Source organism: Oncorhynchus masou, chromosome 28, assembly GCF_036934945.1.
Source record: "Oncorhynchus masou masou isolate Uvic2021 chromosome 28, UVic_Omas_1.1, whole genome shotgun sequence".
NCBI classification, from domain to species: Eukaryota; Metazoa; Chordata; class Actinopteri; order Salmoniformes; family Salmonidae; genus Oncorhynchus; species Oncorhynchus masou.
In genome coordinates, this window is record NC_088239.1 from 29,055,719 (window position 1) to 29,080,995 (window position 25,277).

The following is a 25,277-nucleotide window of genomic DNA, read 5'->3' on the forward strand; positions in this document are numbered from 1 at the left end:
TGTGAAACACTGCCAGGTGTGTGTGTGCGCGCGCGCGTGTGTAGAGGTTTCCCTGGAAAGCTACTGTATAGCTCACAGGTACAAACAGGTTACACAGCTCTCAGGAGAGGACCATTCATGGGAAAATCTGCCAGCACATTTAAAGTAATTACATTTGTTCTTTGCCAGAACTCAACCCTGGCTGTCCCCATATCTCCTCACTTAAGGCCAAGAATTCCCTGCCCTGACCAGGGATACCCCAAAGTTCCAGGCCCTACCTACAGGCTATATTTAAGAGCCCAGTTTTTCCTGGGTCAGGTCGAATGGTCAGGACAAAGGGTAGGGTAGTGTAGGTAGTGGAGCTTAAGCTTGTTGCATGCTTCCCACTCAAAACAGTTGATGCACATATTATGACAAATTGTGGTTAGGTTTTTGTTAGTTTTGGTGTTCAGCAGGGTTTATTTTCAGATGTTCAAGCACACAACAAGTCGTAGTTAAGTAGACAAAGTATACGCCCCTTTGTCGGTGATTGGTCAACAGAACTACTCCAAGTATGAGTGGAAACTATGGACGGGATTCTTCAATTAAATGTTGTCAGTCAACATGAGACAACAATTTTTTTTTTTACTTGAGAAATATTGCCCCAAACATTTGACTTAAATGTAAAAACCCAGCCCCTATTGAATACACAGTGGGATATTGTTTTTTTTGCACTTCCTAAGGCTTCCACTAGATGTCAACCGTCTTTAGAAACTTGAATTGGGCTTCTACTGTATTGTGGGGCCGGATGAGAGCTCTTTGAGTCAGTGGTCTGGCAGAGAGCCAGGTCCTGGTCATGCGCATTTCACATGATAGCAACCTGCGTTCCATGGTATTTCCACAGACAATGGAATTTTCCGGTTGGAATGTTATTGAAGATTTATGATAACATCCTAAAGATTGATTCTATACTTAGTTTGACAAGTTTCTTCGACCTGTAATATAACTTTTTGAAGTTTTCGTCCCACGTTCGGCTGGACCTGCACGGGCGTTTGGATTTGTGTACTAAACGCGCTAACAAAAGTAGCTACTTGGACATAAATAATGGACATTATCGAACAAAACAAACATTTATTGTGGAACTAGGATTCCTGGGAGTGCATTCTGATGAAGATCATCAAAGGTAAGGGAATATTTATAGTGTTATTTCTGATTTCTGTTGACTCCAACATGGCGGATATTTTATATTTTTTCTGAGCGCCGTCTCAGATTATTGCATGGTTTGCTTTTTCCGTAAAGTTTTTTTGAAATCTGACACATAGGTTGCATTAAGGAGAGGTATATCTATATTCCCATGTCTAACAATTGTATGTATCAACATTTATAATGAGTATTCCTGTAAAATGATGTGGCTCTCTGCAATATCACCGGATGTTTTTGGAACTAGTGAACGTAACGTTCCAATGTATACCGAGATTGTTTTATATAAATATGAACTTTACCAAACAAAACATGCATGTATTGTTTAACATGAAGTCCTATGAGTGTCATCTGATGAAGATCATCAAAGGTTAGTGATTATTTTTATCTCTATATGTGCTTTTTGTGACTTTTCTTTAGCTGGAAAAATGGCAGAATTTTTCAGTGAGTTGATGGTGACCTAACAATCGTTTGTGGTGCTTTCACTGTAAAGCCTATTTGAAATCGGACACTGTGGTGGGATTAACAACAAGAGTACCTTTAAAACGGTATAAGATACATGTATGTTTTGAGGAATTTTAATTATGAGATTTCTGTTGTTTTGAATTTGGCGCCCTGCACTTTCACTGGCTGTTGTCATATCGATCCCGGTCACAGGATTGCAGCCCTAAGAATGTACTGTACTGTACTGTAGTGTAATGTACTGTAGTGCAGTGTAACATAGCATAGCGTATTGTAGTGAACCATAGCATATCGTAGTGTAACGTAGCGTTGAGCATGGTAGCGTAGTGTAGCATAGCTTAGTACATGGTAGCGTAGTGTAAGGTAGTGTAGTGTAGTGAGGGCTTCCTAACCAGACTGACCCAGAGGGAATAGGAACTCTTGAGGTGGGCCTGGTTGGCCTGGGCCAGGGTGCTGTGAAGGGGCTGGCTGGGGGAGGACATCTCACTGCCCTGGGGCTGGCCCTGGCTCTGGGGCCAAACAAAGTCATACTCTGTCTGCATCTCTGAACGCTTCCTCCTCTGGATGATCTGGGAGAGGAAAGGAGAGGAGCGGAGCAAGAGCGAGAGAGAGAGGGCAATGTTAGATGTGACCGAAAACTCCACACCAGACTCTAAACGTACTTTTTGTACGATGGTCGTGGCAAGTTCCTCTATAAGCTCCTCTTTGTGGTCCCGTAGGTAGCGAGCCTCATTCTGCTTCTCCTGCAACACAGAGACATCAAAGCCTGGTCAGAACTACAGAAAAACAAGCACCAAAACCCCCCCAAAAAAGAGACATGGTGAGAGAGAAATGACTTATTTTTTTACTGTTATTGTTGTCATTATCTCACGTCGCTTTAGCAACAGTGGCCTTGTCATTCATGCTAATAAAGCTGATCTGAATCTGAGCGAAACAGAGAGAAAGAGAGAGTGAGACAGAGAGGGAAACAAACACACACACACACACACACCAGGACTATTGTCTCACCAAGCTGTCAGTAAACTCCTCTGCCTTGGCGATGGCTTCCTCTATGGCCTCCTCAGCAACACGCAGGGCAACAGTGAGGGTCTCTGCCATGCTGTGTCCTGCAAACAAACGCACGTTTACTTGCAGCCCTTCAGGAGCAGATTTAATTACAGATATATCTGCTTGTGCAGAGCAAAGTGGTTTGTTTACAGGCTAATGTCAGGGCTGTGGTGATTCACACACAAGTGGCCGACTGGGAGGGTCACAGACCTCTTGACCAAGAGGACCGCGCAGTGGGTGTGTAGTACAACAGCCCCTACGATAATGCTGTGTCATGTGGTGGGTATATGTAATGTGCTAGCCTGTTGAAACGGATATACATGCTACAAATGACGCTTATTCATCCCCTGTGTAGTGCACTACTTTTGACCAGGACACCACCTATATGGGGTTGTGTACCTTCACTCTGCCTGTAGAAGGTGGAGTCACTGCCACACACGCTGCCATCGTTGCCATTGCTCCCGTCGTGAACACTGCTTTCTGCGGGGGACACAGAGACGCAGGTACAATAACAACACAGCTGATATATAGAGAGTCTTTTATCCACAGCGACTTACAGTCGTGCGTGCATACATCATCATACTGGTAGCCCCAGCTCGGGAATCGAACCCACGATCCTGACATCGCAAGGGCCATGCTCTACCAACCGAGCCACACGGGACCGCCAGAGGAGAGGTTAGAGGTCAGCATCGGTTGTGCTGGGAGGAACCTTGGCTCACGCTGAGAGAACCTCTCATCACCCTCATCAGCAGAGGAGAGCAATGATATGAGACAGGAGCAAAGAGCAGAGAACCTGTGCGACGGCTTCAATTCATTTGAACCTATCCGCGAACCCTTTTTGTGTGTTAGCCTGTCTAGTGTCGTCTCTTCATAAACCACACCGCTTTAGCGCAGAGGGCCATTTGGTGGCGGACGTGTCCCATAGGGCTATCTGTTTTCTCCAGGAGGTCTTTCATCAACTCTTTACTTCCTCTCATGGGACAAATCAACTTCCTCCAATTAGCAGCTTAGAGCCACAGCACTGGGAATATGACTGTTGTCACAGCTGAAGTTATCACCCTGCCATAGCCTGTGCCCCCGAAGGACTTAACTATGTGTGTGTGTGTGTGTGTGTGGGGGGGGGTGTTGGGGCTGTGATGGCTTTCACGGTGACACAAAGCACTCAGGAGTCACGGCAGGCCACTAGGAACGATGTCTGTGTGCAGTGAGGCTGAAACTGCAGTGACATTTCGAGCCCGGCAAAGAGACAGTACTAGATTTGCTTGTGTTGGTCTATCTATCTGTCTGTCTGTAGTGGGACTCTGCTTGGTCAGGCACAGGACAGGTTGCCTTGTGTTTTAAAAGTTTTAGTCCCCTCCTGGCTTGGGTTAGGGTTAGGGAGTAGTCAGTGGGAATGGTCTTTCAGTTCTTCTTTGATCAAGACAAGAACTCCCAACGATACGGGTGGACTCCTGGACTCATGACGCAGGCAGGATGGGTGCATGGCGGGCGGGTTGAATGAAGAGAAACAATACCTTCGAAAATCCATAAATGTCTAATTATTGCGCAATTTATATAGGCTACCTTGAGGTTTTTCTTTCATTATTGTAGGCCATCTGGTATTACTGCATGAGCCTAAACTTGAGGGTTTACCTGTATGTGTGCCAAATAGCCTACACAGCCAATCTCCAAATAATGCTTTTGGGAAGGGCAGAAAAAGTTCACGTCAACATCCACGGAGGGAAAAAAGGACATTGTCGAAGTTTAATTCAATAACACAAAAGCTGCGAAAGCTGTTGAAAATAAAGAAAAGGGAGGGCCAGAAAAATCATGTTTGGAAAAGTGCCAGCTGTGTTATGAATGAGGCCTTAGTTATTTGATAATATTCGTCCCGTGCAATTCGACATCCCTGTGCTTTGAGAGAAATGTCTGAGTTTGACAAGTGTTGCTCGAGGATTTAAGCAAGAAAACAATAACCGGTTCGATAAATTGAACGAAGGGCTGCGCTTAACCTATATATGAATGGCCTACATCTATCAACTTTCACAGTGAATGCTTTTGTTTACATGTTTTGTGCGAATGAATTGAACATCGCCAAATGTATAATTCTAAAATATTGCGCCTCTGGAATAACCCACATTCTGTCTCGTGTGAATAGGGCTATAGCCTTAATAATAAATACTGCAGATCTAAGCATTTCTTGCAGTAAAATTATTCACCAAATGTAGGCAAAATGTGGACTCGGGAACAGGAGTGAAGAAATATGATTGATTTCTTTCTGCATCTTGAGAGAATGCAATGCTCAGTTAGATACCATCTGTAGAGGTGTCATCTTCATCGTAAAAGCATCATGAACCTTGACAGTATTTCAACCACATAAAATTTGCATGGAAGCCGAAGTGAAATCTTATCAGAAAGACGTTTTCACAGCGTTTTTCATTTTTTTCTTACAACCGGTCAAGTCGATGTCATTTGGACATTTTGCACAGAACATCTTTCACGTTTTTCATTTGTTGCTTTATTGTCTCCAGTCCCTAAACGTCTGTGCCCCGTGAAAGACGACAGAGAAAACTTTACCGATGTCAACTAGATTGAAGAATTCATTCTATCATCTAGGGCAACATATATTTTTATTTCATTTCACCTTTATTTAACCAGGCAGGCTAGTTGAGAACGATTTCTCATTCTCATATAAGGACACAAGAGAACCTACACGTATCTAATTTTAGACACGTTGACTAACAAACAGCCTACTTATAAGCAGAAACGTGTCTAAATCAGGCAACAACAAAAAAACTGCACCCGTCAAGAAATCGTCCTGCAGTCTTTGACTGTAGCCTATAGAGCATTGTCTATACTTGCAGGTTAGGGTCGGGTGTGGACCTACCACATATAGTAGGGCGGTTGTGGATGGATTATTAGTAATTGCGGGAGGGTGAACAAACAGCTGACCTCGCGCACCACTAATCTGTATCCTCATCACCGTCTGGTGTCCTCCCTACCTTCCTCTTCCTCTCCGGTTCCTCCTCTTCTTCCTGTGATCTTTTTACCATCCCACCACTACTCTCTGGACTTTGTTTGCCCATTTGCATTTGATGGTTTGTTGTATCCTTCTGATAAATAAGTGAGAATCGTTGGGCCCCACAACTCCAACCACAGCACATGGTTGAAGTCAGCTCCCTGACCTTCAGGTCAGCTTCATTAAACGCAACCCCAGGGCCTCTCGCTCGCTCTCCTCTGCTCAGTTTTAGATGCAGGGTGTGTGTTTGCCTGTGTAGCGTCGTCTCTTCATAAACCACCCTGCTTTAGCGCAGGGGGCCATTTGGTGGCGGATATGTATCCCAGGAGGTCTTTCATCGACTCCTTACTTCCTCTCAAGGGACAAATCAACTTCCTCCAATTAGCAGCTTAGAGCCACAGCTCTGGGAATATGACTGTGTCACAGCTGAAGTTATCACCCTGCCATAGCCTGTGCCCCCGAAGGACTGAACTATGTGTGTGCATGCAAGGACTGGGGCTATAACGGCTGTAGCCGTGACACGAAGCACTCGGAGCCTGGCAGTGGGAGTCGAGGCAGGCCACTAGGAGTCCTCTGAGTGTCTGTGTGCAGTGACTCTGAAACTGCAGTGGTAGGCTAGGCAATCAGACAGTACTAGACTTGCTTGTGTTGGTCTGTCTGTCTGCCTGTAATGGGACTCTGCTTGGTCGGGCACAGGACAAGTTGTCTTGTGTTTTCACTGTTTTAGTCCCCTCCTGGCTCGGAGGGTGTGGTCAGTGGGAATGGTCTTCCAGTTCTTCTTTGATCAAGACAAGAACTTCCAAACGATGCCATCTGTATCCACGTCACCGTCCTGTGTCCTCCCTTACCATCCTCTACTGTTCCTCCTCTTCCTGTCATCTTTCATCCATCCCACCACTGATCTATGGAGTTTGTTTGTCCATGCGATGGCTTGTTTTATCCTTAGGGTAATACGTGAGAATTGTGGTCTCCCAACTCAACCACAGGGCATGGTTTAAGTCCCCACTCCATGACCTCTCTCTCTCTCCTCTGTTTGAGATGCAGGGTGTATGTGTGCGTGTGTGGTGTGTGTGTGTGTGTGTGTGTGTGTTTGGCTGCCTGCCTGCACATTTGACTTAAAGGAGACAGCCAACAGCAACAAACAGTATATCACCCAGCACAAATCAAGCCTGTAATCATGTATTTAGTAGGACACGGACATACGATGACACTGCCGAGGTAACCGAGTCCTACACTCTTAGAAAAAAGGGTTCCAAAAGGGTTCTTTGAGGAGGGATAGGTTTTTACAAAGAATAGTTTTGACTTTTGCTCCTAAGAACCCTTTATGGAAGACAAGGAAGGGTTCTTTGTTAGGCAAAGAGTTCAACCAATAATCTTTTTTATTTATTTTTGGAGGAAAGGGTTCTTTGAATATTCTTTGGAAGGCAAGAAGGGAGTAAAAACCCTCAAAACCACACCTATCATTATCATATTTCCCAGCATGCTCCATTACAGGTTGATTTTCAGAATTGTTTGTTTCAATGTCTGTGTTTGTGCTTGTTCATTGATTGATCTTATGCTACCATAAAGATACATAATGTACATTTTTATAAAGTAATCCAATCTGTTAGAAGTAATACATATTGCACCCATTACTGAGATGGTTTTCCTAGTTTAGATAGTCCCATTAATCAAATCTTCCCTACCCTGGTAGTCATTCTGCAGGTTGTGGGTGATTCCACATCACTTTGCAAGTCAGCATAACGTGAACTGCAGACCAGATGTGGCCTGAAAACCAGGAGTTTCCTAACACACTGTGTTAGGGTATGACTCTCAAAGAGAGTACTTATGATTGACTTCATGTATTGTCATAAAGAGTTTCATTTTAAACGCTAATAAGGCTGGTGGAACCGTTCACAGAGGGTTCTATGAAGAACCCTACATAGAGAGTTCCAGGTAGAACCCTCTGCAAAGGTTTCAACCTTGCACCAAACCGAAGAACCCTACATGGTTCTACTTGGCACTTTTCCCCCCTAAGAGTGTAATGAAGGAAATTAAGCATGCAGGGGTACCACAATAATACCCTGCAAACAAACATGATCACAAGATGGCGGCCATGTGGCATCTTGTTTACTGGCATTTTAGGTGGTTCCACAGAGTAGACACAGTAACGCTTCTCTGATTGTTTCTATCTCCTTTTTTCTCTTTATCTCTCTCACACACAACTTCTCTCTAGGTCTCCCATTCTCTTTCACATACACTCCCTCACACGCGGACATGCATGCATGCAGCACTGATGAGAGCGTGTGTGCTTTGCTGAGGATGTGAGAACTATTAGCTAACAGTGTCATAGTTGCAGGGGACCCTGTCTGTCATCTCTCACAGCATCAACATGTCCACTTCCCGACACCACACCGCCCAGGCAGACAGTCAGGGGAATCCCACAAATGTACCCATGACCTTGACTAACCTGTGCTCCCGCACATTGACTCTGTACCAGTACCCCCTGTATATAGCCTTGCTACTGTTATTTTATTGTTGCTCTTGAATTATTTGTTACTTTTCTATTTTCATTTTTTTCCATTTTTATTTATTTATTGTTTGCTTCAGTTTATTTAGTAAATACTTTCTTAACACTTGTTTTTTCTTAAAACTGCATTGTTGGTTAAGGGCTTGTAGGTAAGCATTTCACTGCAAGGTGAACCTGCTCTATTCGGCGATTTGATGAGATGACAAAACACATGATTGATGACATGCTACTTGACAATCCACCACAGCATGCATTGCCATTGTTATGACCCTCTCCTGTCAATCATTTAGCCCCTCCAAGCCTTCACACTGGGCAGAGCCCATCCCCCTCCCCGCCTCTACTGGGCGTGTCCTCCTCAAATCAGAAAGCTCATGTCATCTCATGTCTAGGGCCCTGTGTTTTGGTTTATCATGCCAGATAACCTGCATTTTAACCTTAATTTAAACTGTCGCCTTTTCTTTTTATGTCAGATGGTCCAGCACCATCCTCAGACAATTCATTTCACTTGTGGCCCAATTCTCATTTCTGGAAAAGGCCATGTGACATGACTAACCAAAACACAGGGCCCTACTCATGTCAAATGATTATAGAGAGATGGAAAGAGATAACCATCTCCTTTGTGTTCCTCCCTGTTCCTATTTCATTTCCTCTCACTGACCACGGTCTTACCTTTTTTCCACTCAAGGATCGGCAGAGGAATCACTCGATATTACCATGACAACCCTGCAGACGACAGCACCGGTCTGTGTGTGTGTGTTTGTGTGCGTGAGTGAGCGAGCGAGAGAAAGAGGGTGTGTGTCCTGTCAGTAAAGAGCACTCAAAGCTGAAGTTCCTCCAGCAGCAGGAGGAAGGGCAGTGAGAGAGAGAGAAAGAGGGAGAGAGAGAGAGAGAGAGAGAGACAGAGAGAGAGAGAGAGAGAGACAGAGAGAGAGACAGAGAGAGAGAGACAGAGAGAGAGAGAGAGAGAGAGATAGATAAATGCACAGACTGGGAGTACAACTGACTCCTCCATCTGCTGCATGCTGTAGTGTAACATACTGGCCACCAGGGGCACTGCAGCTCATGAGACGTTACAGCATCCATTAGGGCTTGAGAAGAGAGGGGATTTCTGTTCTGTTCTCAAACTGTTAAATCTCTTCTGACACTGACAACGTTTCTGTCATACACTATGTGTGTGTGTGTGTGTTTGTGTGTGAGAGAGAGGTGTGTGTGTTTGTCCTTAAACCTCGTAAAATGTCTGACGGATGGCTACTGACAGATCAATGTCTTTGACATTACATAACCCCCCAAACACATGCACAATCTTTCTTTCTTACCCCCCCCCCCTTACACACACACACACACACACACACACACACACACACACACACACACACACACACACACACACACACACACACACACACAATCTCTTTTATACACAAACACCCTCTTCATCCACCACTGGCCAGCCAATGGACCCAGTCTAGATGGTCCTAATCCCTGAAGTTGGAGGGGGTAATCCTTGTGTAATATTAGCAGACAGCTAGTGTTAAGGCTGCTGCTCAGCAAGCATAATGGGGGAGGGAAGAGAGTGGCGATGCTGCTCGGTCAGGGTGGGGTGGTGGTGCCGCTGCTGGTCTTGCTGGCTAGTAATCCCCTCCGTTGCAATGGCCACTTTGTCCTCTGAGTGATTAGTTCCTGCTGTGGGAACAGTTTTATCTGCCCTCAACATCTCATCATCCAGATGCCATTGTTCCCCCCCATCAGCCTGATCTGTTAGAGTGTGTGGAGTTAGGGAGTATTACTATTGTATAGCACACTGAGATTAAAGGGGCAATCTGCGATTCAAAGAACAACAGCAGAGGAATGAGGCTTTTATAAGCTTTTATAAAACATTTTTTAAATTAATGGCTATATATACACAATTTCTAAAATGGATATACTAATCCCAGATTGCTCCTTTCAAGGGATGAGTTGATTGAGCCATATTGTTAAGAGTATCCGCCATGGCCATTAGGCCTACTGTTAGCCGTGGTACCAATAATGGTAGTTATAACAGGAATAGGGCAACTGCATTTTCTTAGCCAGTCTACCGGAACAGAAACTAGTCATGGCAGCAGTTATATCACTGTTTGAAGCATTAGGAGTTTCACAGCTCCAGTGCTGTTGTGTTGACTGGTGACGGTGTGTCCCCCTGACTGGTGGCAGTTGGTCCAATCAGCTCCACTCTGTCTGTGTGTCCATGTGACTGCTGGATGGCTATTGGTCCAATCAGCTCCAATGTATGTGTGTCCCCCATACAGTCCAAAAAAAGCCCTCCTGTCCCAATCTGTCTTTCCAGCTGTCCCTCTGTGATCCTCTCTCCTCTCTTCTCCTGCCCTTCCCTCTCCTCCTCTCCTCTTACTGCCACTCTTACATCACACAAGGCGGTAATAGGATTAGCTGCTAGCTGCCGCTGGGCTCCCATTTCAGATGAGCTGAGCAGATTATACAGCTTCAGAGTTAGAAACACACACTGCATCAAACCGTACTGACTGGCTGACTAGCTGGCTGATGGAATGACGGACGAATGGGGAGAAGTGGGGGGTGCGCATGTGTGTTTGAGACAAGGGATGTTAACATGAGTTCTCTTCTAAACAAAGTATGCATGAGTTACGGCTTTATTTTCCTCTGGTGTGTGTGCATGCGTGCATATGTGTGAGTGCGTTTGTGTATGTGCGTGCGTTTGTCCCTGAGAATGTCCTCCTCGCCATTCTGAATGTGCTCCCCCCTCCCCCTTCTCGTATACCAGATTTAAAGGGAAGAGATTGTCAATAAGTACCCACAATGGGTCAAGGCCTTGGGGCTGTAGAAATACTGGATAAAGACGTTTTGTATGCTTCCGGAAGCTTGGTGAGTGTCCCAAATGGCACCCTATTCCCTATATAGTGCCCTATCTTTGACCAGAGTCCATCAGGGTTGGGTTCAATTCCATTTCAACTGTTGTTGTAATTGCGATCCAATTACGATCTTCTCTCATCGCTGCAATTCCCAACGGGCTCGGAAGAGGCAAAGGTCGAGTAATGCGTCCTCCGAAACATGACCCGCCAAGCTGCGCTTCTTAACACCCGCTCGCTTAATCCGGAAGCTAGCCGCACCAATGTGTCGGAGGAAACACCTTTCGCCTGACGACCGAGTCATCTTGCAGCCGCCTGGCACCACCACAAGGAGTCGCTAGAGCATGATGAGCCAAGTAAAGCCCCCCCCCCCCCAGCCAAACCATCTCCTGACCCGGACGATGCTAGGCCAATTGTGCGCCGCCCTATGGGACTCCCGGATCGAACCCCAGGCTGTAGTGACGCTGCAAAACTGCAATGCAGTGCCTTGGTTCGCTGCACAACTCAAGAGGCCCTTGGTTTATTTTCTGAATTGACTGGAATTGAAATGGAATTGGGACACAGACCTTGATGTTTACTTAGAAGTATATTTTTTGAGCCCACATTGAATACAAAATGTAAAGGAATCCTTCAAGTAATGTAGCCTATCGAAATAATTCCCTTTATTAAACAAACACAACGTTGCTCCATTATTTCATGGTTGGTATCATTTTATTGACATAAAGAACTATATAATGTAACTCGATTTGACTGTAGCTATTGGTTTGAGTTGAAGAGTTTTTGACAAACTAGAGGAAAAATCTAACTTCTTTAAGAAAGAGCAGATATGATTTGAAAGTAATAGATCACAGGTGAATGAAGGTTAGGTTTTACCTCCATTGCCATTTTAAAAGGATAGTTCACCCAAATTACAAAAGGGCGTAATGGTTTCCTTACCCTGTAAGAAGAACAAGATTTTGACACATTTTTGGGGGACAAAAATTTCTGCAAATACTAACTTTATTTTTGAATTTTTGTCCCCAAAAAATGCACACCTGCTCATTCAAGGGATTTTCTGTATTTTTACTATTTTCTACAATGTAGAATAACAGCGAAGACATCAAAACTACAACAAAAAAACACATATGGAATCATATAGTAACCAAATAAGTGTTAAGCAAAACACCAGTTTCAACGTCAACAGTGAAGAGGCGTCTCCGGGATACTGGCCTTCAAGGCAGAAATCCTCTGTCCAGTGTCTGTGTTCTTTTGCCCATCTTTTCTTTTCTTCTTATTGGCCAGTCAGATATTGCTTTTCCTTTGCAACTCTGCTTGAAGGCCAGCATCCCGGAGTCGCCTCTTCACTGTTGACGTTGAGACTGGTGTTTTGCGGGTACTATTTAATGAAGCTGCCAGTTGAGGAATTGTGAGGCGTCTGTTTCTCAAACTAGACACTCTAATGTACTTGTCCTCTTGCTCAGTTGTACACTGGGGCCTCCCACTCCTCTTTCTATTCTGATTAGAGACAGTTTGTGCTATTCTGTGAAGGGAGTAGTACACAGCATTGTACGAGATCTTCAGTTTCTTTGCCATTTCTCGCATGGAATAGCCTTCATTTCTCAGAACTGGAGTAGACTGACGAGTTTCAGAAGAAAGGTCTTTGTTTCTGGCCATTTTGAGCCTGTAATTGAACCCACAAATGCTGATGCTCCAGATACTCAACTAGTCTAAAGGCCAGTTTTATTGCTTCTGTAATCAGAACAACAGTTTTCAGCTGTGCTAACATAATTGCAAAAGGGTTTTCTAATGATCAATTAGCCTTTAAAATTATAAACTTGGATTAGCTAACACAACGTGCCATTTGAACACAGGAGTGATGGTTGCTGATAAATGTAGATATTCCATTAAAAAAATCTGACATTTCCAGCTACAATAGTCATTTACAATATTAACAATGTCTACACTGTATTTCTGATCAGCTTAGGCTAAGCTACCTGCCATCCAAGACCTTAACACCAGGCGGTGTCAGAAGAAGACCCCAGTTATAGACTGTTCCCTCTACTACCGCATGGCAAGCGGTACCGGAGTGCCAAGTCTAGGACAAAAAGGCTTCTCAACAGTTTTTACCCACAAGCCATAAGACTCCTGGCTACCCGGACTATTTGCATTGTGTGCCCCCCCCAACCCCTCTTTTACGCTGCTGCTACTCTCTGTTTATCACATATGCATAGTCACTTTAACTATACATTCATGTACATACTACCTCATTTAGCCCGACCAACCAGTGCCCCCGCACATTGGCTAACCGGGCTATCTGCATTGTGTCCCGCCACCCGCCACCCGCCAAACCCTCTTTTACCCTACTGCTACTCTCTGTTATTCAGAGACAGTAGTGGCAGGTAGCCTAGTGGTTAGAGTGTTGGACTTGTAACAGAAAGGTTACAAGATTGAATCCCCGAGCTGACAAGGTAAAGATCTGTCGTTCTGCCCCTGAACAAGGCAGTTAACCCACTGTTCCAAAGCCATCATTGAATATAAGAATTTGTTCTTAACTGACTTGCATAGTTAAATAAAGGTAAATATATATATATATATATATCATGCATAGTCACTTGAACCATGTCTACATGTACATACTACCTCAATCAGCCCGACTAACTGATGCCTGTATATAGCCTCTCTACTGTATATAGCCTCGCTACTGTATATAGCCTCGCTACTGTATATAGCCTCGCTACTGTATATAGCCTCTCTACTGTATATAGCCTCGCTACTGTATATAGCCTCGCTACTGTATATAGCCTCTCTACTGTATATAGCCTTGCTACTGTATATAGCCTCACTACTGTATATAGCCTTGCTACTGGTATTTTTCACTGTCTTCTTACTGTTGTTTTTATTTCTTTACATACCTATTGTTCACCTAATACCCTTTTTTAATAAAACATTTTTTAGAAATTGCACTGTTGGTCAGAGCCTGTAAGTAAGCATTTCACTGTAAGGTCTACCTACACCTGTTGTATTCAGCATTTCACTGTAAGGTCTACCTACACCTGTTGTATTCAGCATTTCACTGTAAGGTCTACCTACACCTGTTGTATTTGGCGCATGTGACAAATACACTTTGTTTTGATTTGGAATTTGATGTTATTTTAAATGGACAAAAAATGTGACGCCGAACTTTTGAATGATACTGTATAAATATATATTTTATTTAAAAAAAATCTAGATGGAAAAACGCTTTCAGTGTAAACTTAAATGACTAAAACCAGCTATGAAGTATGTCGAAAAGATCATGGAATAATCATACATTTAAGAACTAACAATCACCAAAATAAAAGTTAGGTAGTCACGGAGGATTTTCCAATCCAAAAACATTACAATTTTTGTACTTTTACCTCTTTTTCTCCCCAATTTCATGATATCCAATTGGTAGTTACAGTCTACTTCCCTACGGACTCGGGAGAGGCGAAGGTCGAGAGCCATGGGTCCTCCGAAACACAACCCTGCCAAACACAACCCTCCCCTAACCCGGGCGACGCTGGGAAAATTGTGCACCGCCTCATGGGTCTCCCGGTCACGGCCAGCTGTAACACAGCCTGGGATCGAAACCAGGTCTGTAGTGATGCCTCAAGCATATTTGTTTTGATATTGTTTGAGCAAAAGACCTAAGCATTAGCCATGGCAAAATCCTAACATTTCTCTACACCAGCAAGATGGGGGGCCTCGATTGCTTACTGGGAATTCAAAATTTGGACAAACTATCCCTTTAACTCCAACACTTCCCCTTGAGAATAATGTGACCTTCACTCCAACATGGCTGGAACATAAACGTGAGGTATTTGTTATTTGTACCTTCCATGTCTGCCGTACGCGGTGAAAGTGAAATGTGTACACGTGTGACCTACAAGAACACTGCTGCAGAGCTTCTATGATGGATGTTGTTCTCGGGACGTGTGCGCACGTGTGTGTGCCTTCATGCGTGCATGTCCTCGAGGCCTGTGCTCTCTAGCCTCAGTGTGGCCTGAGGGTAAAGGTCAGACAGAGCTAGCACCACACAGTAAAAAAAAAGACACTCTACTTAAAGCTATCTAGGTTTACACAAACAGCACAATGCTACGATAACATTCCCACAACAGCACGATAACCATTACCGAAACGCATGCATGATAATGTTTTACAGCACAAGCAACATAGCCTTCATGGGGTAGTGTGGCACAATAAACGCTTATGTAAAATAACTTTATAACGTTCGCACAACCACGAGATAACGTTGCCCAATCGTTACTCTAACATCCATGACCATGCCACTGGGCAAAGACATCAGATCAACATCCAGTCATGATTGATATTTGAGTTGTCAAGAAACATTAATTGAGTGATGCAACACTGATGGAACGTGATCATTTCCACAAGGTACGGTGAAATGATGTGGAAACCATGTTGACTCAAATAATTGTGGTCCAGTAGGGTGTGAGGTCAAACAAACAAAATGGCTGCATTCCAGGCTGACTACAATGCAGATCAAATCAAATTGTATTTGTCACATGCGCCGAATGCAATAGGTGTAGACCTTACAGTGAAATGCTTACTTTCAATCCCTTAACCAACAATGTAGTTTTAAGAAAATACCTAAAAAAAGTAAGAGATAAGAATAAGATAAGAATAACAAATAATTAAGTAGCAGCAGTAAATAACAATAGCGGGTCTATATACAGGGGGTACCGGTACAGAGTCAATGTGTTAATGTGCGGAGACACCGGTGTCGAGATAATTGAGGTCATTTTTTATTTTACCTTTATTTAACGACGCAAGTCAGTTAAGAACAAATTCTTACTCACAATGACGGCCTACCGGGGAACAATGGGTTAACTGCCTTGTTCAGGGGCAGAATGACAGAGTGTTTTACCTTCTCAGGTCGGGGATTCGATCCAACAACCTTTTGGTTACTGGCCCAATGCTCTAACCACTAGGGTTATTAAAGTGGCTATGCATAGATAATAATAGAGAGTAGCAGCAGCGTAGTGGGAGGGGGGTGCAAATAAATGCAAATAGTCTGGGTAGCTGTCTGGGTAGGTGTTCAGGATTAGCTGTATTAGCTGTTCAGGAGTCTTATGGCTTGGGTGTTGAAGCTGTTTAGAAGCCTCTTGGACCTAGACTTGGCGCTCCGGTACCGCTTGCCGTGCGGTAGCAGAGAGAACAGTCTATGATTAGGGTGGTTGGAGTCTTTGACAATTTTTAGGGCCTTCCTCTGACACCGCCTGTTATAGAGGTCCTGGATGGCAGGAAGCTTGGCCCCAGTGATGTACTGGGCCGTACGCACTACCCTCTGTAGTGCCTTGCGGTGGGAGGCCAAGCAGTTGACATACCAGGCAGTGATGCAACCCTTCAAGATGCTCTCGATGGTGCAGCTGTGAAACCTTTTGAGAATCTGAGGACCCATGCCAAGGGGTAGGTTTGTCGTGTTCTCTTCACGACTGTCTTGATGTGCTTGGACATTGCCTTCCAGATCACACTACGCCTGGATAGGTAGTTAACATGAGCAAACCCCATAATGTGACTTAGCAGTGTGATGTCCAACTGTGCGGTCGATGGCGTGGCTCACAAACATTGGTTGATGCAATGTAACGGCCACAATGTCATGATATCAGTTGGCTCAGTGAGTCAGTGACTAGCTTACCTATACCATGAATTTGGTTGTCTCTCTCCTGCTCCCTGCTGCTCTCTGGTCTGGGAACATTAGTGACTCACACACAGCCCTGTCCTGAAATAAATTCTGTGTGTGTGTGTGTGTGTGTGTGTGTGTGTGTGTGTGTGTGTGTGTGTGTGTGTGTGTGTGTGTGTGTGACAGTGTGTGTAAACGAGAAGCGTGGGCGTGTATGTCTGTTAGGCAATGGTTCAGTTTCTCTCCACATAAATGTCCACGTGACGTGTTGGACTGAGTGAGTGTGGTTCTTTGACGCGAGACCTTTTGCCCCCTGTAGTTGAGTTACTAACTGAGATCCATGAATGAGACGTCATAGCCAACAGAGAACGTCAGGCAGTCATTGAGGAGTGGGCCATACAGAAGAGAGCGATCACATCAAAAAACACAACACTAGAGGAATGACACCCGCTGCGTCCCAAATTACACTCTATTCCCTATTTAGTGCACTTCTAGGGCCCTGGTCAAAAGTACTGCACTATATAGGGAAAAGGGTGCCATTTGGGATGCACCCACCGTTCCGTACATGGAAGAGACAAAAGAGAGAGACATTTCCTGTACCTGGTAGATCTGAGTTGCCTCCTCTCTCCACTATGTGATTCCTGTAGAGCGTCTTCAGAACCTTGGCACTGCCGAACCTCTTGAAGCGGCTCTTCAAGTTGTTATAGTACCATTCCAGAGACTGGGTCCTCAGTATCCTGGAGAGGAGGAGAAGAAAGAGGGAGAGAGAGAGATAAGGGAGAGAGAGAGAGAGAGTCAGTCACAGGTGAAATTAAACATGGCACAGAGTAAAGAGGATGGAGAAAAAAAGGCACAAAGGAACCGGGGAAAACTTCTAATCGCGGCCGACTCAAACTTTGGCACGACATCATGAAATCCATTAAGAAAACGCAAAGTTTAATTTGATGCCTTTGTATTACCGTGGCAGAGAGATAACTACAGTTTATCGGTTTCGGGCGACGCTGCGCGTTTCATGGGAAACACTTTCCCTTGTGAACAGACAAAGTCAGGGAGAGAGAGAGCTGGCTGTCTTGTTCTCCGTCCATGGGCTGCATCTGAAATGGCACCCTTTTCCCTTACATAGTGCAATAGGGAAACCCATAGTGCTCTAATCAAAATTAGGGCACTATATAGGGAATAGGGTGCCACCTGAGACACAGCCAGCCCCTGGTGTTATGTCACGGAGTCAAGTCAAGCAGTCAACAGTCCCATTCACAGCCCCTCTCCAGCACTTTTATTGGAATAAGTACCTTGTTAACCTGATGATCCAATGCCATTGGAGTGTATTGTGTATGTTTCCGTGTGTATTGACTGTGCATTGAGGGTGTATGTGTGTCTGTATGTGCATGTGTGTGTGTGTGTATGTGTATGCATGTGTGTTTGGATGCCAAATCCTTTTTCTCACGGGTTGGTGTGGATCTGTAGCTGGTATGTGTTTAAAGGGCGCTAGCTGCTTGTCCAGACCAGGCTGCTGTGTTCTGTGTGTTACGTAAGCAGTCATTTATGCTGGAGTGTGTTCTGATTTACAAAACATGAGAAAAGCGCTCGCCTTGCGCCACTGTTGCATCGGATTGCGTGAATCTCTGCCAACTTTGTTTTTAATCTCTCCCAAACCTCCGCCCGCCCTATTTAATTTCACACCAAACCCGTACATACTGTTCACATAATGATGCGCGCACACACACACACACACACACACACACACACACACACACACACACACACACACACACACACACACACACACACACACACACACACACACACAGTCAAAAGACACTTAGCTGCCGTATCCAACAATACAAAGGAGGTCATGTGCAGAAGGGCGGCGATTGGCTAATTTTAGACAACAAAAAAGAAAAGAGGATATGCTGTATCTATTGGCAATGAATATGAAAAGCGATCAAAACATTTGTGTAGAACATTAAATAAAACAAGTGCATAACATTCTAAACAACAGGCTTTCGTTCGCATTGAGGAGTAAGAATGTTATTCATATGTATCCCTTACGTGTCTATGAAACCCAGATGATGGTTTTGATTGACCAAAACCCATTTTAGCGAGGCTCCCTAGCGCTAAATGACTAACCTAACGATGAGGGGCCAGCTGGATGATAGGTCTGGGGCGGCAGGTAGCCTAGTGGTTTGAGTGCTGGGCCAGTAAACGAAAGGTTGCTGGAGTGAATCCCCGTACTGACAAGGTAAAACAATCTGTCGTCCTCCCCCTGTACATAATCTGTTTTGTCATATTATATACACTACCATTCAAAAGTTTGGGGTCACTTAGAAATGTCTTGTTTTTGAAAGAAAAGTAAAACATTTCTCCACTAAAATAACTTTAAATTGATCAGAAATACAATGGACATTGCTAATGTATTAAATAACTATTGGAGCTGGAAACTGAAGATTTTTTATGGAATATCTACATAAGCGTACAGAGGTCCATTATCCTCAACTGGCAGCTTCATTAAATAGTACCCGCAACACACCAGTATCAACGTCAACAGTGAAGAGGCGACTCCGGGATGCTGGCCTTCTAGGCAGAGTTCCTCTGTCCAGTGTCTGTGTTATTTTGCCCATCTTAATCTTTTCTTCTCATTGGCCAGTCTGAGACATGGCTTTTTCTTCACAACTCTGCTTGAAGGCCAGTAGTACACAGCGAGGGAATAGTACACAGCGTTGTACGAGATCTTCAGTTTCTTGGCAATTTTTCGCATGGAATAGCATTCATTTCTCAGAACAAGAATAGCCAGACAGGTTTCAGAAGAAATTTATTTGTTTCTGGCCATTTTGAGTCTGTAATCGAACCCACAAATGTTGAAGCTCCAGATACTCAACTAGTCTAAAGGCCAGTTTAATTGCTTCTTTAATCAGAATAACAGTTTTCAGCTGTGCTAACATAATTGCAAAAGGGTTTTCTAATGATCAATTAGCCTTTTAAAATTATAAACTTGGATAAGCTAACACAGCGTTCCATTGGAACACAGGAGTGATGGTTGTACGACTATGTAGATATTCCATAAAAAAATCAGCCATTTCCAGCTACAATAGTAATTTACAACCATAACAATGTCTACACTGTATTTCTGATCAATTTGATGTTATTTTAAATGAACAAAAATATTTCTAAGTGACCCCAAACTTTTGAACGGTAGTGTATGTTACCCCTCACTGCCCTGATGAAAGTAAGAGTGTGTGTGGGAGAGAAAGAGATAGAACGCGTGTTTGTGTGTGCCAGGCAGGAGTGAGTGTGTCTCTCTACGCCAACCCGAGACGAACCAGGTACATATAGAGACGGGAGCAATGGGCACGCTGCTAATGGAGGATCCTGAGTGCCCCTGAAGGATGTAGGGTTTTGTAGGCTCTCATCCCTCCATCCCTCCCTCTGTTCTCTGTGTATTTATTATCTATCCTCCTCTCCTGCCAAATGTGGCCGGCTTCCTTAATTCACGCCCGGGGTCATCCATGTAACGGTAATGGCTGCCAAAAGCGAGCGAGAGCGCCCAAATTAAAAGGCCCGGCTGTTTTTTAAATGTATTTATTTTTTAATCCCTGGCTGCTTGCTCCTCACTGCCGCCGCACGGTCAAACAGGAAATAAATAAATAAACTAGCAACGGAAGAGAACCAGGGGAGAAATACTAATGACACAAATACGAGTGACACAGAACAACAGGAATTGTCCCGCGGGGTGTTTAGTTAAGTGGTAGAGTTAGGCCACACAAAATGACATCAATCTTGCCCACAGCGGAATCGAGTGGTATCCAGGCGGCTACGACGTGAGGCAATTTCACCTCGTTAGTGAAATGTGAACGTGTAATTGTTGATTAAACAGGAGGTTGAGACCTCATTTGTCACGTTGCTGTGTGGTGACTTTGGGACTAGAAAAGCCAGTGCTATCAGATCCACGCTCATGCATATTTAAGTTCTGAATCAGTGGGTTCAACGTGCAGCAGAGCAGCCCTCCTCTCCCTGCGCCTGTCACTCAAGACAGGTAGTGAAACAGACGGGTGAGAATGTATAGTTCAGGTCCGGCAGCTGCTCCTTCTCTCCTCCTCCCTGACAAGCTACTTAAACGTCAAGCTATCCACTACACTAACCCTCCAAAAATGAAGTCCGCACAGTAACCCTGTCAAATTAAGTCAGTATATTAACCTCTTCAAATTAAGTCAGTACACTAACCTAACCCTCCTAAATTAAGTCCATACATTAACTGTTTTTGTGAGGAGTATTTTCGGAGAGGGAAGTGTTGTGATCTATGGAACATAACATCTTGTGTGTTTATCCGATATGAGGATGAATCAAAAGTGAGAATTTGGGAAAGTGAAGTGGATAAGGGGAGGAGGTTTCGGTTGGCAGCCCACTGCTGTAGTACAGCAGTTTTGTGCAAATCCATATTCCATAATAAGGATAAGAAATTCCACGTTTTCTGCTCACATGAATAAGGGAGCGGGATTCCTTTGGAGTGTCTCTTCGTCTTTTGGTTTCTTGGTGCAGAATTTGCCTGCATTACTCCCTCCTCACCCCCTTGCCTTGGAGCTTGGGAGGGAAAGGTTCCCCAACCTAAACGTAATATAGTAAACGAAAATACGGGAAACTGAAATTAGTATGGTATGGTACGTATTCATTCATGGATGTCCTTCACTCATTTCGTATTATACTGTATGTTATGAATTACAATTGTTATGATGTTACATGTTGCAATTCATACATATGTTATGGATTTGCAATACGTATGATATGTTACAAATTCCAATTTGTTGTTATTAACGTTAGTTAGGTGGCTAATTGGCTAACGTTAGCTAGGTTAGGGGCTAGGGGTTTAAAGTTATGGTTAGGGTTAAGTGTTAAGTGTTAAGTTTAGGGGAAGGGTTTTCTAACACGCAAAGTAGTTGCAAAATAGCTCAAAAGTAAAGTGGCTGCAAAGTTGCTAAAGTTGTCCGTGATGAGATTCAAACAGGCAACCTTTGGGTTGCTAGACGCTCGCATTAAACGCCCACCCACCCTCCTTTCGTTTTTGCCTTGAGTAACCTTCTGTCCTATATAACCATACCTAACGTAACATTTTCGTTTACAATGTTACGTCTAGTCTATGAGACCAGGCAGGCATCCCTCCCCCTTCCTCGTCTATCTCGCTCTCTCTTCTCTGATCAATTTGCACATATAAATACGATTTAAATAAAATATGTGTGTGAAGTGCAGAAAAGAAGCCCCTCTGTGGTTCTGCCAAGCTCCCACTTCCCCGGGCAAAAGAAACTATTACCATTATTGACTTTCTGAGGCTTCTAATGAATCAGTGTGCTTTCTGTCAAGGGTGGGTGTGGTGCAGGGAGAAGGGAGGCGAGGGGTGGGGGCTGGGTAAAAACACTGTTTCTTTAACATCAAAGATCAAATAGAATCTCCGCTCTGAAACCCGACAGAACATCCCTCTATTTAATGAAAGAAAATGCTGGTGAAATAAAGCAGGTCTGTGTTTTATGTTTAGTGTCGGAGTTTTGAAGTTTGAGAAGGACATCTTCATGACTTTGCTGTGAAATGTTTGAACGGTGTTTGTGGGATCTGACCATTTCAATCACAGGATGTATCAAAACGTCATGGGAGGTTCAAGTTATGTGTCGAAACACGTTTCCCCCCCCCTGGCTGTTGAAAAGCTAGAAAAAAGTGTATTTTTGTGTGGGAAAATCTTACAAGAAATGATACACAGACACCCACATTTATTTGCCATTGGGTGGAAATGTAATTCAATAAAACCAATTCCATTTACAGACACAAAAACTAATTAGTCCAGACATCCTTTTAACGTGATTCCAATCATAACCGGACAGCTATAAGCGCGGCACAACAGAAAAGGTGAAAATGGTCAGCATTAGACTATGCATTTCACTCACGAGAGAACATGCAAAACGTCTGATTTATATAAATCCTTATGTAATAATGTTTGGCTCTAAATATACATATCAGAGGTTAGGTCTGAGCCTGGGAGCAGCAGCTATTCATATTAATAAAGTTAAGTGATGAGAATTGTAAGTGCTACTATTCAAAAAAATAAAAACACAATAATATCATCCTCCCATCTGCCATAATCCCACCCTCCCTCTCGCTCTACTTTGTGTGCGTGTGTGTGCACGCGTGTATATTCAAAGACACAGACAAGAGGGGAGTCCATCACCAACTATTATGAAGCAGTATGAGCTCTCTCTGCATCTCCACTACATTAAACATTAACAAAAGAAAATGGAATAATTATGGAGTCATTTAGCAGATGCTCTTATCCAGAGTGGCTTCCAGGAGCAATTGGGTTTAAGTGCCTTGCTCAAGATCATATGAACAGATTTTCTTCACCAAGTTGGCTTGGGGATTTGAACCAGCATCCTTTCAGTTATTGGTCCAATGCGCTTAACCATTAGGCTACCTGCCGTCACTAGGTTACCTGTCTGAACGGGAAACCTCAGACACTGACAGACGACCGATAGCTCAACCTCATCCCTAAGAAAGGCATGCGTGCTAAGCCATCACAAGCAGTGGCATGGTCTACTTTAAGGGCCATCACATTAGACCCAGATTTTCTTGTGGCCCTCAATGTAAAGAAAACGTTTCTGGCCACAGATCTGTAGGAGGTCCGGATCGACAAAGTCCACCATGAGAAATATTGCAAACCCTAATCCCCAGAATAGGAATCCCACAACAGACCCAGACAGGGATCAGCACATCATCCTTTCCCCTGAGAAAGGGATACTATCTTGGGCCATCACAGGCAGTGAAGTGGCCTGGCCCTGCTGGTTCACAATAAGAGGTGAACACTTGAAATATCCTTTAATCCAGCGAGCGTGTTCAGTGCAGAGCCCTAACAGGAGAGGCAGGTGAAGAGGTAGATGACAGCAGGCAGACTGAAACAGCACTAAGCCCCTCTAGAAGCTGACCTCCGAGTGTGTGTGTGTAAATATGCGCACGCACGCACACACCCACCCACACCACCCATCCCCTGGCCGATTTAGAGGGTCCAGGGTGTTCTGTCTTGCTCATTTAACTCACTTGTGTCTTAAAAAGTCTAAATATAGGAATAGCACATCCTCACTTCTGCTCAGGCACCGCTAGGCAATTCTCTCACTCACCCGAATGCTCATCTTCTCTCTCTCCTCCCCCCCCCTTCTCCCCCCTCTCCATTGACCCCCTAGCACTGCAACTGGCCATGGCAGCAGCTGAGCGAGCCCTCCCAAATGGCATCCTATTCCCTATATAGTGCACTACTTTTGACCAGTGCCCATATCAGTGCGCGATGTTACCCGGCCCATCGTCACTTCCTGTTCAATTCGGAATGAGGGAGAGCTTGGTTTTGTTCTTTTGAAAAGGGTGTTTTTTTTAAAAAGTGTATTGGAACGTTTTTTTAGTAGCTAGCTAAATGTTTAGTTTGGATCCCGCGACGCAGTTGGCATCCGTTGCTGGGACTTCTAGTCTCTGTTCAGTGATCCTGCTGACCAAAGCCGGGCCTCAGAAGCTATTTGGCGTAGCAGTTAGCCTAGATGCTAGCTCGCTGCCCATCAAGCTAGTGGGGTTTTCTTGAGGGCTTGAAACGCAGCCCGCAACATGGTAGACATTGTGGCTGGGACCACGGTCTCTGGTTTGTGGCTGTCTAGATCCCTGCTGTTTGTTGTTTTCAATCTTCCCTGTGACCTACCCTGTCTGGAACTGTGAGGAGACACAGCGTAACCTACGTTGCTAGCTACCAAATCAAATCTAATTTTATTTGTCACATACACATTAGCAGATGTTAATGCGAGTGTAGCGAAATGCTTGCGCTTCTAGTTCCGACAATGCACTAATAACCAACAAGTAATCTAACCTAAAAATTCCACAACAACTACCTTATACACACACAAGTGTAAAGGGATGAAGAATATGTACATACAAATATATGAATGAGTGATGGTACAGAACGGCATAAGCAAGATGCAGTAGATGATATAGAGTACAGTATATACATATGAGATGCGTAATGTAGGGTATGTAAACATTATATTAAGTGGCATTGTTTAAAGTGGCTAGTGATACATTTTTACATTCATTTTTCATTATTAAAGTGGCTGGAGTTGAGTCCGTATGTTGGCAGCAGCCACTCAATGTTATACAGCCACAACTAACAGTCTGATGGCCTTGAGATAGAAGCTGTTTTTCAGTCTCTCGGTCCCTGCTTTGATGCACCTGTACTCTGTACTGACCTCGCCTTCTGGATGATAGCGGGGTGAACAGGCAGTGGTTCGGGTAGTTGTTGTCCTTGATGATCTTTATGGCCTTCCTGTGACATCGGCGATGCTGCGCCTTCTTCACCACGCTGTCTGTGTGGGTGGACCAATTCAGTTTGTCCATGATGTGTACACCAAGGAACTTAAAACTTACTACCCTCTCCACTACTGTCCCGTCAATGTGGATAGGGGGGTGCTCCCTCTGCTGAAGTCCACGATCATCTCCTTTGTTTTGTTGACGTTGAGTGTGAGGTTATTTTCCTGACACCACACTCCGAGGGCCCTCACCTCCTCCCTGTAGGCCGCCTCGTCGTTGTTGGTAATC

At 44.3% G+C, this 25,277-nt stretch overlaps 1 protein-coding gene across 4 annotated transcripts in view; it reads right to left on the bottom strand.

Annotated features, from left to right (window-relative positions):
* myripb (myosin VIIA and Rab interacting protein b) overlaps positions 1–25,277 on the bottom strand; it is a 175,621-nt gene that overhangs the window by 20,783 nt on the left and 129,561 nt on the right. For 2 of the 4 annotated variants that reach the window (XM_064941846.1, XM_064941845.1), the window contains exons 4-8: positions 17,277–17,413; positions 3,067–3,147; positions 2,629–2,726; positions 2,283–2,363; positions 2,022–2,189 (exon numbers count right to left, since the gene is read on the bottom strand). In XM_064941846.1, coding sequence (XP_064797918.1) covers positions 2,022–2,189; positions 2,283–2,363; positions 2,629–2,726; positions 3,067–3,147; positions 17,277–17,413 — 565 coding nt within the window. Of the gene's footprint in view, positions 1–2,021; positions 2,364–2,628; positions 2,727–3,066; positions 3,148–17,276; positions 17,414–25,277 lie in introns of all 4 variants that reach the window. The other 2 variants (XM_064941844.1, XM_064941843.1) reach the window with 1 other exon arrangement.